Source organism: Cololabis saira, chromosome 7 (genome assembly GCF_033807715.1).
Source record: "Cololabis saira isolate AMF1-May2022 chromosome 7, fColSai1.1, whole genome shotgun sequence".
Lineage (NCBI taxonomy): Eukaryota > Metazoa > Chordata > Actinopteri > Beloniformes > Belonidae > Cololabis > Cololabis saira.
Window position 1 is genome coordinate 2894314 of NC_084593.1, and position 16726 is coordinate 2911039.

Below are 16726 nucleotides of genomic sequence, written 5' to 3' on the forward strand. Positions count from 1 at the left end.
AGGGGGGTGTGGGTGTAATAGAGGGGGGTGTGGGGTGTAATAGAGGGGGGTGTGGGTGTAATAGAGGGGGTGTGGGTGTAATAGAGGGGGTGTGGGTGTAATAGAGGGGGTGTGGGTGTAATAGAGGGGTGTGGGTGTAATAGAGGGGGTGTAATAGAGGGGGGTGTGGTGTAATAGAGGGGGGGTGTAATAGAGGGGTGTGGGTGTAATAGAGGGGGGTGTGGGTGTAATAGAGGGGGGTGTGGGTGTAATAGAGGGGGGTGTGGGTGTAATAGAGGGGGTGTGGATGTAATAGAGGGGGTGTGGGTGTAATAGAGGGGGTGTGGGTGTAATAGAGGGGGGTGTGGGTGTAATAGAGGGGGTGTGGGTGTAATAGAGGGGGGTTTGGGTGTAATAGAGGGGGGTGTGGGTGTAATAGAGGGGGTGTGGATGTAATAGAGGGGGTGTGGGTGTAATAGAGGGGGTGTGGGTGTAATAGAGGGGGTGTGGGTGTAATAGAGGGGGGTTGGGTGTAATAGAGGGGGGTGTGGTGTAATAGAGGGGGTGTGGGTGTAATAGAGGGGGGTGTGGTGTAATAGAGGGGGTGTGGGTGTAATAGAGGGGGTGTGGGTGTAATACAGGGGGTGTGGGGTGTAATAGAGGGGGTGTGGGTGTAATAGAGGGTGGTGTGGGTGTAATAGAGGGGGAGTGGGTGTAATAGAGGGGGTGTGGGTGTATAGAGGGGGTGTGGGTGTAATAGAGGGGGTGTGGGTGTAATAGAGGGGGGTGTAATAGAGGGGGTGTAATAGAGGGGGGTGTGGGTGTAATAGAGGGGGTGTGGTGTAATAGAGGGGGGGTGTAATAGAGGGGGTGTGGGTGTAATAGAGGGGGTGTGGATGTAATAGAGGGGGTGTGGGTGTAATAGAGGGGGTGTGGGTGTAATAGAGGGGGTGTGGGTGTGATAGAGGGGGTGTGGGTGTAATAGAGGGGGGTGTGGGTGTAATAGAGGGGGGTGTGGGTGTAATAGAGGGGGTGTGGGTGTAATAGAGGGGGTGAGGGTGTAATAGAGGGGGTGAGGGTGTAATAGAGGGGGGTGTGGGTGTAATAGAGGGGGGTGTGGGTGTAATAGAGGGGGGTGTAATAGAGGGGGGTGTAATAGAGGGGGGTGTAATAGAGGGGGGTGTAATAGAGGGGGTGTGGGTGTAATAGAGGGGGTGAGGGTGTAATAGAGGGGGTGAGGGTGTAATAGAGGGGGTGTGGGTGTAATAGAGGGGGGTGCTGGGTGTAATAGAGGGGGGTGTGGGTGTAATAGAGGGGGGTGTGGGTGTAATAGAGGGGGTGTGGGTGTAATAGAGGGGGTGTGGGTGTAATTGAGGGGGGTGTAATAGAGGGGGTGTGGGTGTAATAGAGGGGGGTTGTAATAGAGGGGTCGTGGGTGTAATAGTGGGGGGCTGTGGGTGTAATAGAGGGGGTGTGGGTGTAATAGAGGGGGTGTGGGTGTAATAGAGGGGGTGTGGGTGTAATAGAGGAGGGTGTGGGTGTAATAGAGGGGGTGTAATAGAGGGGGTGTGGTGTAATAGAGGGGGGTGTGGGTGTAATAGAGGGGGGTGTGGTGTAATAGAGGGGGTGTGGGTGTAATAGAGGGGGTGTGGGTGTAATAGAGGGGGGTGTGGGTGTAATAGAGGGGGGTGTGGGTGTAATAGAGGGGGGTGTAATAGAGGGGGTGTGGGTGTAATAGAGGGGGGTGTAATAGAGGGGGTGGGTGTAATAGAGGGGGTGTGGGTGTAATAGAGGGGGGGGTGTGGGTGTAATAGAGGGGGTGTGGGTGTAATAGAGGGGGGTGTGGGTGTAATAGTGGGGGGTGTGGGTGTAATAGAGGGGGTGTGGGTGTAATAGAGGGGGGTGTGGGTGTAATAGAGGGGGGTGTGGGTGTAATAGAGGGGGTGTGGGTGTAATAGAGGGGGTGTGGGTGTAATAGAGGGGGGTGTGGGTGTAATAGAGGGGGGTGTGGGTGTAATAGAGGGGGTGTGGGTGTAATAGAGGGGGTGTGGGTGTAATAGAGGGGGGTGTAATAGAGGGGGGTGTAATAGAGGGGGGTGTGGGTGTAATAGAGGGGGGGGTGTAATAGAGGGGGTGTGGGTGTAATAGAGGGGGGTGTGGGTGTAATAGAGGGGGTGTGGGTGTAATAGAGGGGGTGTGGGTGTAATAGAGGGGGTGTGGGTGTAATAGAGGGAGTGTGGGTGTAATAGAGGGGGTGTGGGTGTAATAGAGGGGGGTGTGGGTGTAATAGAGGGGGGTGTGGGTGTAATAGAGGGGGTGTGGGTGTAATAGAGGGGGTGTGGGTGTAATAGAGGGGGGTGTGGGTGTAATAGAGGGAGTGTGGGTGTAATAGAGGGGGTGTGGGTGTAATAGAGGGGGGTGTAATAGAGGGGGTGTGGGTGTAATAGAGGGGGGTGTAATAGAGGGGGTGTGGGTGTAATAGAGGGGGTGTGGGTGTAATAGAGGGGGTGTGGGTGTAATAGAGGGGGGTGTGGGTGTAATAGAGGGGGTGTGGGTGTAATAGAGGGGGGTGTGGGTGTAATAGAGGGGGTGTAATAGAGGGGGTGTGGGTGTAATAGAGGGGGGTGTGGGTGTAATAGAGGGGGGGGTGTAATAGAGGGGGTGTGGGTGTAATAGAGGGGGGTGTGGGTGTAATAGAGGGGGGTGTGGGTGTAATAGAGGGGGGTGTGGGTGTAATAGAGGGGGGTGTAATAGAGGGGGTGTGGGTGTAATAGAGGGGGTGTGGGTGTAATAGAGGGGGAGTGGGTGTAATAGAGGGGGTGTGGGTGTAATAGAGGGGGTGTGGGTGTAATAGAGGGGGGTGTGGGTGTAATAGAGGGGGTGTGGGTGTAATAGAGGGGGAGTGGGTGTAATAGAGGGGGGTGTGGGTGTAATAGAGGGGGTGTGGGTGTAATAGAGGGGGTGTGGGTGTAATAGAGGGGGTGTGGGTGTAATAGAGGGGGTGTGGGTGTAATAGAGGGGGAGTGGGTGTAATAGAGGGGGTGTGGGTGTAATAGAGGGGGTGTGGGTGTAATAGAGGGGGTGTGGGTGTAATAGAGGGGGTGTGGGTGTAATAGAGGGGGTGTGGGTGTAATAGAGGGGGAGTGGGTGTAATAGAGGAGGGTGTGGGTGTAATAGAGGGGGGGTGTGGGTGTAATAGAGGGGGTGAGGGTGTAATAGAGGTGTAATAGAGGGGGTGAGGGTGTAATAGAGGGGGGTGAGGGTGTAATAGAGGTGTAATAGAGGGGGTGAGGGTGTAATAGAGGGGGTGTGGGTGTAATAGAGGGGGAGTGGGTGTAATGTGGTTCTTGCCAGTTTGATTCCCTGCAGGAACGGCTCTGATCCGGAGGCCTCGGCGCTGGCCGACGGCGGCGTGGGGGGTTTGCTGCTCCGTATCCCCACGGTTGCTAGGCAACAGATGACACACGTCGGGACTGCATAGGCCAGCAGCTACAGGAGGAGAAGGAGGAGAAGGAGGAGGAGAAACACACAGAATAAAGTGATGGATGGATGTTAGCGCCTTTAAAAACCAAGGAAATGCATCATCATTAGCAGCCGAGTTGATCGGAGCCAAAGTTTGACATTTCCAGCTGCGTTTGCTACAATTCCCAGTGAGAATCCTCTCGATTGTAAACCCGGTTTTTCTTTCTCTTTTGAATGTTTTAATTTCTTAGTTAATCCAGCAGACGGGGGAGGAGGATGAGAGCGTTTACAGGAAGACTCTCAGCAGCATCCGGGGATCATTTAGGTGTCTGTAGTTTACCAAAGACACCTGATTTAATAAAATGTCTGCTTGTGTCCACAGACGTGTATTACTGTATTTGATTAACGTATTTTGTGTGCAGGAGCAGCGAGATCATCTTCACGACTCCAGGGATCCCCTGACATTTTGGGTGATGATGAAAGGACCTTCCTACAAACACACACTGCTACCCACAAACTTTGACATTTTTCCAGACTCAGTTATTTGGCAGCTGATCACCCAGGAAGAACTCAATTACCGTATTTTCTGGACTATAGATTCAAGGGAAGGATTCCTGTTCTCAGCTGAGCCATTAAAGACCTTTGATTTCTTGTTAGGTTTGATTTAACAGAAGTTTCAGGGCCATAATTGTGCTTGATTTGGATGTATGTTCATAATTTGGGCTTAAACAAAATATAATTTAACCATTTTGTCCCAAATAACGCAAATAACGTATCACTAATTGAAGTTATTGAACAGGTTAAGTTATTCCTATACATATACTGTAATCCAACCTCTTCAAATAATGCACATATTTCTTTAGCCCATGGCGAGCCATTTAATTTACGGTACTCCAAATAAAAACTTTTCTTATTGACCCTGTCTTCCGGCATATTAAGTAAACGATTCCACAATCTAATCATCTCACATTTACGTCTTATGGAACCAGGAACCCATGTCGCCTTGAACGGCCAGAATCGGAGCAAATTTATGAACGCCCAAGAAACAGCGAGCAGCTCTGTTCTGTATAGAATCTGTAATCTTGGACTCCTTATATCCCCAGACCCCTGAAGCATAATTTAATACGGGGGAGACACAGGCATCATACAGTTGTGAGTAGGTAGAGTATCCAAGAGTTTTACAAATCTTAATCTTGCTGACCACAGACCCTAACGCCCTCCCAGCTGAATCTGCCAACAACTTAATTCCAGCTTCCATCGTCATAAATTCATCAAAAGTAAATCCTAAATATTTATATGTAGATGTGTATTCCAATCTTACCTCCCCAAACCTAATATTCTTATTACTTCTTGGAGTACTTTTTTCCTGAAATGGATAATCTGTGTTTTACTTTGATTTGTTAATAATCTCCATTTGTGACACCATATCATAAGTAAATTCAACATTTTCTGTAAGTCATCCTCCGATTCAGCTAGGAGAGCAATATCATCCGCGTACAACAAAATCCTCTATGTGTATACACAAATAACACATCCATGTGCTATTATTGCTATTATTTGCAATATATTATATTATTTTTAATCAGCACAAATTATCTGTCCCCATATAATAAAATCCACCATCCCCCCTGATTCTTTTTTACAACTCCAGTACTGGTGGCGACCGCTGCATCACCAGATTATCAGAAAACGGCAAACTGAGCCACATTTCATCTTTTCTTCACTTTTATCCCAGTTTAACTGTAAAGTTCCAGCTCCTGACACCGGGAACGCCGTCGACTCACCAGGTTTGGGATCTGGGCGGAGGATCGGGCGATCACCGGAGAGACGATGTTGGCGATGAGGATGCCCAGAGGGTTCGCTGAGGAGCAGGAGCGAAGGAGACGGTTAATTTGGTTTTTGGCTACATGAAACTAAACAAAGGGCAGGGAATTAACACTTTTTATGATCAATATTTCTGTTGGCAGAAATTATTCTGTGGTCACAAAACGAGAGATTTTGATGATTTCACTGCACTTTAAAGCATTAAACCACCTCGAGTGTACGAATGCTAGAAAAAACCTGACACACAAAATATACGTGAAAATAGTAATAATTATAATTACATTTTGCCTCATTAAATTTATAACTTTTGGTAACTTATTTAGTATTTGGATCAAACTGAAAAACTTTAAATAAACATCATTAATGAATTACAAAAAGGAAAAAACATATTTCATATCAGTAGATTTGTGTCATTATTTGTGAATCTTGAATCTTCTTTTCACCCGAAAGAATTGTACAAATAAAACAAAAATTTAAATTAATAATAAGAAACATACTTTGGCTCTTTTTCAAAGAAGTTAAAAAAATATTTTCCAAAAAACTAAAATGTAAATCTTACTTAGAGTAAATCCAATTCTTCAGTTAAAAGTCTCAAACAGTAAACATACACTATATCAAACTAATTAACATAAAAAGATGTGTATGTATTTCTGATTAGTAGTATTAGCAGCTGTGAAGTCAAATTAAATACAAGTACACTCGTTAAGAACAGCTGTAAAGAGGATGGATGGATGGATGGATGGATGGATGGATGGATGGATGGATGGATGGATGGATGGATGGATGGATGGATGGATGGATGGATGGATGGATGGATGGATGGATGGATGGATGGCTCTCGGCGAAGGCGGGCGCTTTTTCTGCTCCTCTCCCTCCCTATCTGCCCTGCTACTGCTTTTGTCCTGTCTTGTCTCCTTTTCACTCCTCCGAAATTCTACAATCAGGGAATTGATTAACTGGTCTCTCAGCACAATTGACCAAATTTTTGCGACGAGAAGTCAGGGGGTAAGGGAGCCCTCTTGCCCCGATGGGACATTTTTTGCTGGATACACAATGGATTCCTACCAATACTGGAAACCGTTGTGTTTGGCGATCCTGTCTGTCGAGGACGTTGAAGATGCTTCATAATTGGATTTATGATAGCAGGATTTCTTCTAATTGGAGTGGGGATTTTCCTGGCCTATCGACAAACGCGTAAGTCGTCGACAGCTGTTTTGGCTCTTTCAGAGATGCCGGACGTGGCTGAAGGGTCAAGCGCGCCGATCAACACTCAGACTTTAACGTTGGGGGAGCAAAGTCGTAAGCTGGATGCGATTCTTGAACAGAATCGCAGGCTAGCGGCGGTTTTTGAGCTCATTGGCAAGATGGAGAAGACCTTGGAGAAGTTGGAAGTTCGGCTTGGCGGGAATTGATCACAAATTCGTCTGTTTGGAGTCGCCATTGATGAACCAGAGACTTAAGGCTGATGGAAAATTACTGGAGTCTGTCTGTTTCGTTTATTTTCAATACAACTGTTGATTCTATAATCTGACCTTGACAGGGCAGCTTGGCCCGCTGCTCCAGTCACAATCTCCCTGGTGGAATGTAAATAAGGGACTCTGCCCCCACTAGCCCTCCCCTCTCAGGAACATCCGTGGACTTGTTTTCAGAACTGACCGAGCAGTCTGATAACATCAAGGACATTGGCTGAGGAGCAGCTCTGAGACGAAGTTTTCACACACACATACACACACTTACTTACTGATAACCACACCCCCCTCATCTTCAACGCCTTCCCAGCCCCCCCTCTTATCAGGCCCCCTGACACGGTCGCCGGGTTCGAGCGCCACGAAGGCCCTCACTTGGATGAACTGTGCCGGGATGGCGGGATGGCGGGATTTCCCTCCCCACCCCCACAGACTTGCCCACCACCCATACCCATGCAAGTTATGATGTTGTTTTGTTGTGTGTATGTTGCTTTTCTGTGCTGTGGTGTTTTTTTTGCACCTTGACACTAGGTTTTAATAAAGGTGTCATCCTTCCTCTAAGAAATGGCGTCCGTATTGATGGTGCCATCGGTGTGAACCGGAGTCAAGTTCTCTCGTCTGATTTATGTCTGACTTGGCAATAAAGCTTTTTCTGATTCTGATTCTGATTCTGGATGGGTGAATAGGATAGTGAATGTGAGTGAGTATAATTACAGTATATAATAATAATAATAATAATAATAATACTGTTATTTAGCAATGTGAGTACAGTGTGTGAATATTTATAAATACAGGTTAAATGATTAGTGAATGTGGGTAGGATTAAATAAGTTTACACTTCTTCCTACTCCTTTTTTGGCACATGTAAATTAAGATATCAAGTGTTAAAGTATGACATTCTTTGTTTTGTTGTTTTGTTTTCTTATCTTGAATTGTTTTTTACATGTACAAAATAAATCAAATCAAATCAAATAGATTGAATGATGGATTGGTGGATGGATGAATCCATGGATAGATGGACAGACGGCCACAATGAGCCATAAATCCTCCCCCTATTCGTATTTACATGTAACAACCTAAAGACGCTGTTTTATCTGAGTATCTGAAGTGTTTCCACTGAACTCACCCATGGAGGCGATGGTGTTGGCCGTGGCCCGCTGGTGGTCGGGGAACCACAGCGCCGCCAGCTTGGTGGGAGCAAAGATGATGAGCGGCTGAGCGATGGCCCCGAAGGTCTGACCGCTCATCACCACGGGGAACCGGAGCCGGGAGCCGTCGGCCGCCAGCGTGCCCAGGAACCGCAGCGCCGCCCCCAGCATGTTCAGCCAGGAGCCCAGGATCAGCTGGAGATCAGGGGGACGGGGAGACGTGAAGGCGGGGAAAATGCTGCAGCAGATTCAACAGCTGCTCTGCGCTTCAGCAAACTACTTAATTGCATGAAAATATCTAATATAAAGAGAAATACAATTAAAGTTGCAAGCAGCGATGAACGGGCCCTCGCGCGTGCAATTTTCACCAATGAAGGTCAAGGACTCAAAACCGAGTCTGATGACACCACCCACAACTCTTTATGTCAAACCATTCAAAAGTTATGGCAGAAAGTAGGAACTATCACATATTGACCAATCAGAAGAAGAAGGGGCGGGGCTAATTTGCACCAATTAAGGTCAAGAACCGAGTCCGATGACACCACCCACATGTCTTTATCACAACCCGTTCAAAAGTTATGGCAGAAAGTAGGGACTATCACATATGGACCAATCAGGTGAAGGGGGGGCGCGCTTTTTGGCGTCTATCGTCGCCACGGTAACACTTTTGACTGAGAAAAGTAATGCGTGTTGTCGCACGATGGAGACGCACATTTTGATGTGTAACACACCTGGGTTCACGTTACGGTTCGGGCCATATTAATTGCCGAAGGAATGGCTCATATTGCGCCAAAATTACACGATTAATTAAAAATGTTCAAAATGGCCGACTTCCTGTTGGGTTTCGGCCATGGCGCCAAGAGACTTTTCTTTTAGTTGCGACATGATACAGGTGTGTAGCGATTTTCGTTCATGTACGTCAAACCGTATTGTGGGGCTTGAGGCGCAAAGTTTTCTAGGGGGCGCTGTTGAGCCAATAGGCCACGCCCATTAATGCAAACCATCTAATTTTTCACCAGGTCTGGCTTGGTGCAAAATTTGGTGACTTTTGGGGCACGTTTAGGGGCAAAAAGGCCCTCATTTCGTCGGAAGAAAAACGAGAACAAAAAAATTCCTACAGATACAATAGGGCCTTCGCACTGTCAGTGCTTGGGCCCTAATAATTACAGCATCAATTATAGATCTGAAAAATGAATGAAAATTCAATTGTATCATGTTTTAATGTTTCTCTTTTTTTCCCCAGACTCCAGCAGACTCCCGTGTGCCCGGTCGCTGCCGCCGTGGCCTCACCGTGACGCGCAGGCCGAGGCTGTCCAGCATCCACGTGGTCCCGAAGCTCAGCGGGATGGCCACCAGCATGTACACCAGAGACAACCAGTTCACGTCCTCCAACGGGACCTGCAGGTACTGGGCAGACTGGTCCGCCACCGGGGCAAAGGTGAGCCACGTCTGGGAAGACACACAGAAGAGTTTAGTCAGAGGTCGGGGTTCGATCCCCAGACTGAAGCCCCAAATCAACCGTCTTGATTGATTGAAACCTTTATTGTCCCCTCTGGGGGAAAAGTTTGTTGCCAAACAACTCATGACATTCAAAAGAGGAAGACAAACAGAAAAACAGAGTCAACAATGCAACAGTTACGGTGGCCGACGAGGGCCAAACTCACTGCAACGGCCTAACGCGTCTCAGTTAAGGAAAACGGCTTCAAGTACAGAAACGATTCAAATTCACAAAAAGAAAAACGAGCTACAAAAAGAGGAACGTGGTGCAAATGAAAAAACCTGCTGCAAAAAACAAAGACAAATGCAGCATCATCAAACGCTGCAAATAGAGAAACGATGCAAAGCACAAAACCATATAAAACAAGAAACCATCTTCAAAACGTGGTTTAAACATACAGCGGGAACGGTAATGTGATATAAGACTGAACTGAAAAAAAAAATATTTGTGGAAAAAATATGTAGTATTTGAGTTATATAAAAGCTTGTTATTTGTTTTCTTCCTAAGAAACCCAACATGTTTTAGATCCATATTGGACCAAAAACACAAAAAACAAATATGTCTGGAGCCGCAAAAAATGAAAAGTCTTGTATCAGAATTAGAATGAAGACACACATGCTGCATGTTTCTATATTAGTTAGAACTGGGGGAGATTTATTTTATTCATTATGCATTTCGAGAAAAAAGTCGAAATGTCGAGAAAAAAGTCGAAATATCAAGATTAAAAAGGAAAGGAAAAAGGAAGAAAAAAAAAGAAAAAAGGAAAAAAAAAAGAAAAAAAAGAAAAAAAAGAAGAAAAAAAGAGAAAAAAAAGAAAAAAAGAAGAAAAAATAAGAAAAAAGGAAAAAAAGGTCAAACATTTTTGAAAAAGCTCCAGGAGCCACTAGGGCGGCGCTAAAGAGCCGCATGCGGCTCTAGAGCCGCGGGTTGCCGACCGCTGATCCAGACCAACTCTCCAGTGGTGGGAGAGTTGTGGATGTGTAAGCTCCTTCACATTGACATAGAATTTGTCTAATATTTTTCCTCCCGTGCAGCCTGGTGCAAAGAAAACAATCACGAAAACTAACGATCTGACCGCGGATTTTGTAAGAAAGAAAACATGGACACGTATCTGCTGGGAAGCGCTTTCACAGAAAACCTGTGACGTTAATCACACATCTTCATTACGGAGAGACAAATGTAACTGGTCCAGCAACGTCTGCTGAGCTTCAGCACAGTCTCATAGCGGGAAATATTAAATCAGATCAGGACTGCCCAGAACACGCCTGGTGCAAGTCTCTCAATCATAAATCTGTGAGACGCAAAACAGCCCAGAGGACAAAACCCACCGGACCACAGTCGTCCTGCTGGAAATGTAAAAAACTATACGGTTCAAAAAGAAAAAGGTCATATATTCACAGGGAAGGGAAGAATTTGGAACAGCTGCTGAATGTGGTTGAAGGAGAACTGAAAAAAGGTAAAGGCATGGTTTGATATCAATAAGTTATCATTAAACCTAACTAAAATTAAGTTCATAATTTTTGGCACCAGAAAAAAAAAATCAAATAACAATTAAAATTAGTGGTATGGAAATAGAAAGAGTTTATGAAAATAAGTTCCTGGGGGTAATAATTGATGATAAACTTAGCTGGAAATCACATATAAATAGTGTAAAATCAAAAATGTCCAAAACCCTAGCAATATTAAATAAAACAAATTATTTTTTCTGTCAAAGACACAGTTTTGGATGTTTAACTCACTCATAGTTCCATACATGACTTATTGTGTGGAGATATGGGGTAACACCTATAAAACAAATACAAACTCTATTTTCCTGTTACAGAAAAGAGCTTTAAGGATAATTAATAGATCTGACTATTATAAACCAATAAATAATCTCTTTATTAAATATAATACTTTAAAATTCCATGACATAGTAGAGCAGAAAACTGTTTTATTTGCCTTTAAAGCAGAAACTGCTTCCAAACTACATTCAGGATTTGTTCCAAATAAAAGAAACTCTGACCTGAAACTCATGTTTGAGATGACGACAGTAAGAACTAATATTAAAAAGAGATGAACATCAGTTAAGGCTAAAGAAATATGGAATAGTTGTAATAACGACCTAAAAATGTGTAGTTTTATCTTCAAGTTTAAGGAAATGTTTAAAGAAAATACTGTAAATAAATATAAAACACTATGAATATAGAGTATACTATCAAAAACATTGTAGAATGTTTATTTTGTCTTACTTATTTTTGTCTTTTTATGTTTGTTTGTTTCCACAGAGCAATGCTAATGTCTCATATTTAAGCTGATCATAAGATAAAAAGGGTCGGCACTATAAACTACACCTTTTTGGCTAAAGAAGTGTTTTTTTTACCTTTTCATCTTGTTTTGTAAAAAGTGTGTACAAGCCGAAATAAAGATTCAAGAAGAAGAAGATCTGTGTATCAAACACCACTCTGGTTTAAGTGTCTGCTATCTAAACTGAAATGAGGAACCAGGAGACAAGTGTACAGACTAGTGCTTAGGTCAGGATCACGAGGGTGTTAGTGTGCTGGTTAGCACTTAGCTCTCACGGGAAGCTAATGTAACGGGAAATGCACCAGAGAAAACTAAAACCAAAGAGGATCTTTACAATCAGGAGAACCTTCAAATACGTCACAGCTTTACGTGCAACAGTTGCTGATTAGTTCAAACTGGTTTGCATTTATGCACACCTGCTAGAACTTAAAGGAGACCTATTATGGCATCTAATGTCTATTTAAAACAGGCCTTGAATGTCTTAAAAACAAGCTTTTGATTGTTTTTGCTAAATAAATTAGAGATTCAGCCTCTGAGCCATGTCTTTATCTTCCCATTCTCTAACCTCATTATCTATGCAGGATTCTGAGTGGGCGGGGCTATGATAATGAGGCTCTGTGCTGATTGGCTGCCTGAATGACGTGATACACCGCTACGAAAAAATGGAGGAAGCTCCGGCCGGCGGAATTACCGTGTCATAACTGCATGCGATGCGAGTGAGCGTCAGCGACAAAATCAATTCCATGTCTTTATTTTCTATTGGACTGTCCTAACTGGACGTTTTGAGCTGAACATTTGTCGGACTTCCTGCTTCTATTTTCTTCCTGTCACTCACGTTGAAAGCCGGTTGAAAGCGCTGTAGGAAACAGTCACGGATGAGGAACGGCTGATCCAGTTAGTTGAAATGAGAAGTTATCTCTATGATTTCTCCTCATTTCACTACAAAAACCTCAATAAAGTTCAGCTGCTGGAGGGAGATGGACAGAGAGACGATGTCACGCAGTGCTACGATAGTCGGACGCTCTCATGCAGTTACACACTTTTATAGTTGTGGGCATGGTTTGTATTTTCATTACGTAACGACAGGAGCAGAATCTTATTGTCTCGTAGATCCACATCACACTGGACGATCATCCGGGCGGCTGTACAGACACTGCAGAATTTAGTTGCTTTCCTCCTTCTCTGAGTTGCTGAGGGGAGACCACTTTATATATGTTAAAGCAAGAGAAAACCTGTTTTTCAAAATAGGTCTCCTTTAAAATGGTCAAAAGTAATAATACATCATAACTTGTGAAAATCAGCAACGTTCTTTTGAGTTGTGGTTCAACAGAATCAAACGAAACTGGACAAGTCAGTTGGTGACCATAGCAACATGTTAAAGAGACTCCAAAGACGCTCTGAGGTCACACCAGCCGAGGAGGACCTGATGGAAGACGGCCGAGGAGGACGCCGAACCAACGGGGCTTCTGGGAGAATGACGGCAGCTCCCGTGACACATGGAAGAGGCTCGGTCGTGGTTTAGGGCTGGGCGATTTTGGACAAAAATAAAATCCCGATTTTTCTTCTCTAAAAACACGATTTTCGATTTAGATTTAGATTTTTTTGGTAAAACTACAAAAGACAATGGAATAAATTGTTGCAAATATTTTATCTTTATTTTTAAAGAAAAATAGCAAACAAATTTCCCTATTGGGAATGAAGTGCAATTGAAAGATCCTGTAAATCCTCCTTGAGTTTAGTAAAGTGACAACATTTACAATGTTCTTGACCAAACAAAGATGACTAGACGAGCTCTGTTTGTAATGCAGCCAGCTGCAAAAAAGGAAAATCCATTTTCCGATTTTCCTTTTTTTAACATCGTCTTGATTAATAAATCCGATTTAGATTTAAAATCGATTAATCGCACAGCCGTGTGTCGTGAATCTGTGCAGCTACGATGAAATCTCAAAGATCTTCTGGATCGCAGGTTGCAGGTTGTGTCCTGCAAACGGACAATGACCCAAAACAAAACTAAACACTCCCAACAGAAGTTAGTCCACATGTGTTTATTGTGGTTTTACCTTCTGATCTTAGGAGACGTTGTTATGTGTTCTCTCTCAAACTTTTAGCACTTTTACTGACTGAAAACACAAATTAACTGGACCAAAAAACCTAAATGAGCGAAGCGACCGGAGCGGCAGCGACACTCTTCTCCGTCCTGGACAATGAACTTAATTTATGCTGCAGATTTGACGCGAGCGGCTAAGCTGATTGAGACAAACAAAGGCAGTTTTGTCTGCAGGGGGGAAAGCTTCAGAAGGGATTTAGCTTTTCCCCCCACACTTTACCGTTATCTCACAGGTCAGGACCAGGTTGGAGGAGTTACTTTACCAACTGTAAAAAATCTCAGGTTTTGTGGTAAATCTTTCTGTACATTAAATTCAATCAGGTTTTTTTGTGTAAAAACAATAATACCTAAAAGTAATATCTGATCGTAATAGGTAAAGACAACCTCATATTAAATACACAGCATAACATTGATTTATACAATAAAGATTGTGCCAAAATAAATGATAACGTAGGCACTACTAAGTCCCCCCTTACTGCTTCCTTAAGATTTAGGTGCAGTTACAGCTAAACATTGGTCCTTTTTGAACTGATTATGAGCAAGTGTGCAAAATTTTAAAGATTTTAGAGACAAGTGTGAGGCCGTCTGTTTAACAGCCAAAGGTTGGAGTAAAAGAGGGCCAAAAGAGGCAGCAAATCTACGTCAGAATAGCCAGAAAACAAACAATCAATGTTTTAAAATGACCGTGTCAAAGTCCAGATCACAACCAGCTGAACTGCTGTGGGGGGACATTTAGACAGATGTGCACAAGTGAAGCAATGTTGGAAAGAAAAATGGGGATACAGGGTATAATATTCATCTGCAATTGTTTTTCCATAATGCAAATTTAAAAAAAGAATTAAAAAATCATGCTCAATCAGTGAGGTCAAGTCAATCACTAAAAATCCAGGCTCTGACGTGGTTTAAAGTTGTGGTAATCAGGGCCGGATTTAGCGAGGCCCACTAAGGTGGGCAGACTGAAATGTAGGGTGGGCGATGAAAAAACATTTGGGGGGTCAAACCCTGAAATGCATAGAAAACTATGCTGTCATCATATCAGTTCATCTATCTTCTCCACGGTTACTAACCCTAACCCTTCCTGACACTTCCCTCTGCATTTACCCGGGCTTGGGACCGGTGTTCTGCCAATCCTTGCTTGAAATGCTACTTTGTGATTCTGCGCATGCGCACAGTGGATTTTCAAAGTTTGATTGCCACGCCAATCATTTCTTGCAGGATGTAAAATGGATAATATGGGATGTTGAGTACAGGGGCGAAAATCCCGTTTCATAGTTGGGGGGGACAATAAACAGTAACATTTTAGAAAATAAATCCAGGGGGGGGACAAGGAATAAAAGTTTTAGCCTTCCTTTAATACAGCATTTTGACATTTTCATCTCTATCTCAAACAGGCAGAAGACCTTTCTTAGAGCAAAACAAAACAACGGTATTAGGTTGAAGGTGCAATAATACAGCACATCTGGCATAATACACTGATACAAAAACCCACAATCTTAACAAGAATATCTGTCTTATTTCTAGTTAAAATGTCTCATTTTTAGTTAAAAAAAATCTCATTACACTTAAAACAAGACTCATCACTGGAAAAAAACAACAATTTTCACCTGTTTCAAGTAGATTTTCACTTGAAATAAGTAGAAAAATCTGCCAGTGGAACAAGATTTTTTTGCTTGTCATAAGAAGATAAATCTTGTTCCACTGGCAGATTTTTCTACTTATTTCAAGTGAAAATTTACTTGAAACAGGTGAAAATTGTCAAATAAGTTATTTTTCTGGTAATGACTCTTGTTTTAAGTGTAATGAGATTTTACTGTTTATTATTATTTTCGGTTTCGGCCACAAATTTTCATTTTGGTGCATCACTACGAAATACTACTGCATTGTTCCAAAATTATTAATTCTGTCTCAAATTATTCTAGGGGGGGACAGCTTTACTAATGGGGGGGAACTTGTCCCCCCTGTCCCCCCCGGGATTTTCGCCCCTGGTTGAGTATTTGATCCGTCAAAATAAACTACCCATGACATGAATGCATTACACATTGTGAACATTATACGATAAAGAGAAAAAAACCCAATTCTATTGCTTTATTTGATATTAATTCGGTCATTGGCCTTTATTTAACCAGGCAGGTCATAAAGAACATTCTTATTTACAATGACGGCCTGGTAAGAGACAAGGAAGTGTTCCAGGGAGTAAAACACAGAAAAAAACAAAACACAAAAATTGTAGCTCTGCAAAGGTAGAAAACCATTAGGTAGCATTTTTGGCAAAGCAGCAAAAAATGGCAGAACAGCGGCACAAATAGGAGACTGGCCTGTTGAGGCTACATTTATTTGATGTTTTTTGCTTTTTTTTTATTTTTGTGGCTGTTTTGTCCGTATGAGAACTAAATGTCAACATGTAGGACTCGTGTAAGATGGATAAACTGGAAATGGTTGCTGGGTCAGGACGAAATGTCAGTTTGTTTAGCGCAGGGATCGGCAACCCAAAATGTTTTAGATCCATTTTGGACCAAAAACATGAAAAACAAATATGTCTGGAGCCGCAAAAAATGAAAAGTCTTGTATCAGCCTTAGAATGAAGAAACACATGCTGCATGTATCTATATTAGTTAGAACTGGGGGGAGATTTTTCTTTTCATTATGCACTTCGAGAAAAAAGTCAAAATGTCGAGAAAAAAGTCGAAATTTCGAGAAAAAAATCGAAATTTTGAGAAAAAAGTCGAAATGTCAAGAAAAAAGTCAAAATTTCGAGAAAAAAGCCGAAATATCGAGATTAATGTTGAAGTACAATCTTGAGACAAAAATTGAAATGTCGAGAAAAAAGTCAAAATATTGAGAAAAATGTCGAAATGTTGAGAAAAAAGTCAAAATTTCGAGAAAAAAGCCGAAATATCGAGATTAAAAAGGAAAGGAAAAAGGAAGAAAAAAAGGAGAAAAAAAAGAAAAAAAAAAT

The 16726-nt window shown here is 43.1% G+C and overlaps 1 protein-coding gene across 1 annotated transcript in view; it reads right to left on the minus strand.

Moving 5' to 3' along the window:
- slc49a3 (solute carrier family 49 member 3) overlaps positions 1 to 16726 on the minus strand; it is a 382878-nt gene that overhangs the window by 16136 nt on the left and 350016 nt on the right. The window contains exons 2-5 of the mRNA XM_061726482.1: positions 9170 to 9328; positions 7858 to 8074; positions 5226 to 5302; positions 3331 to 3468 (exon numbers count right to left, since the gene is read on the minus strand). Of these exons, the coding sequence (XP_061582466.1) occupies positions 3331 to 3468; positions 5226 to 5302; positions 7858 to 8074; positions 9170 to 9328 (591 nt within the window). The remainder of the gene's footprint in view (positions 1 to 3330; positions 3469 to 5225; positions 5303 to 7857; positions 8075 to 9169; positions 9329 to 16726) is intronic.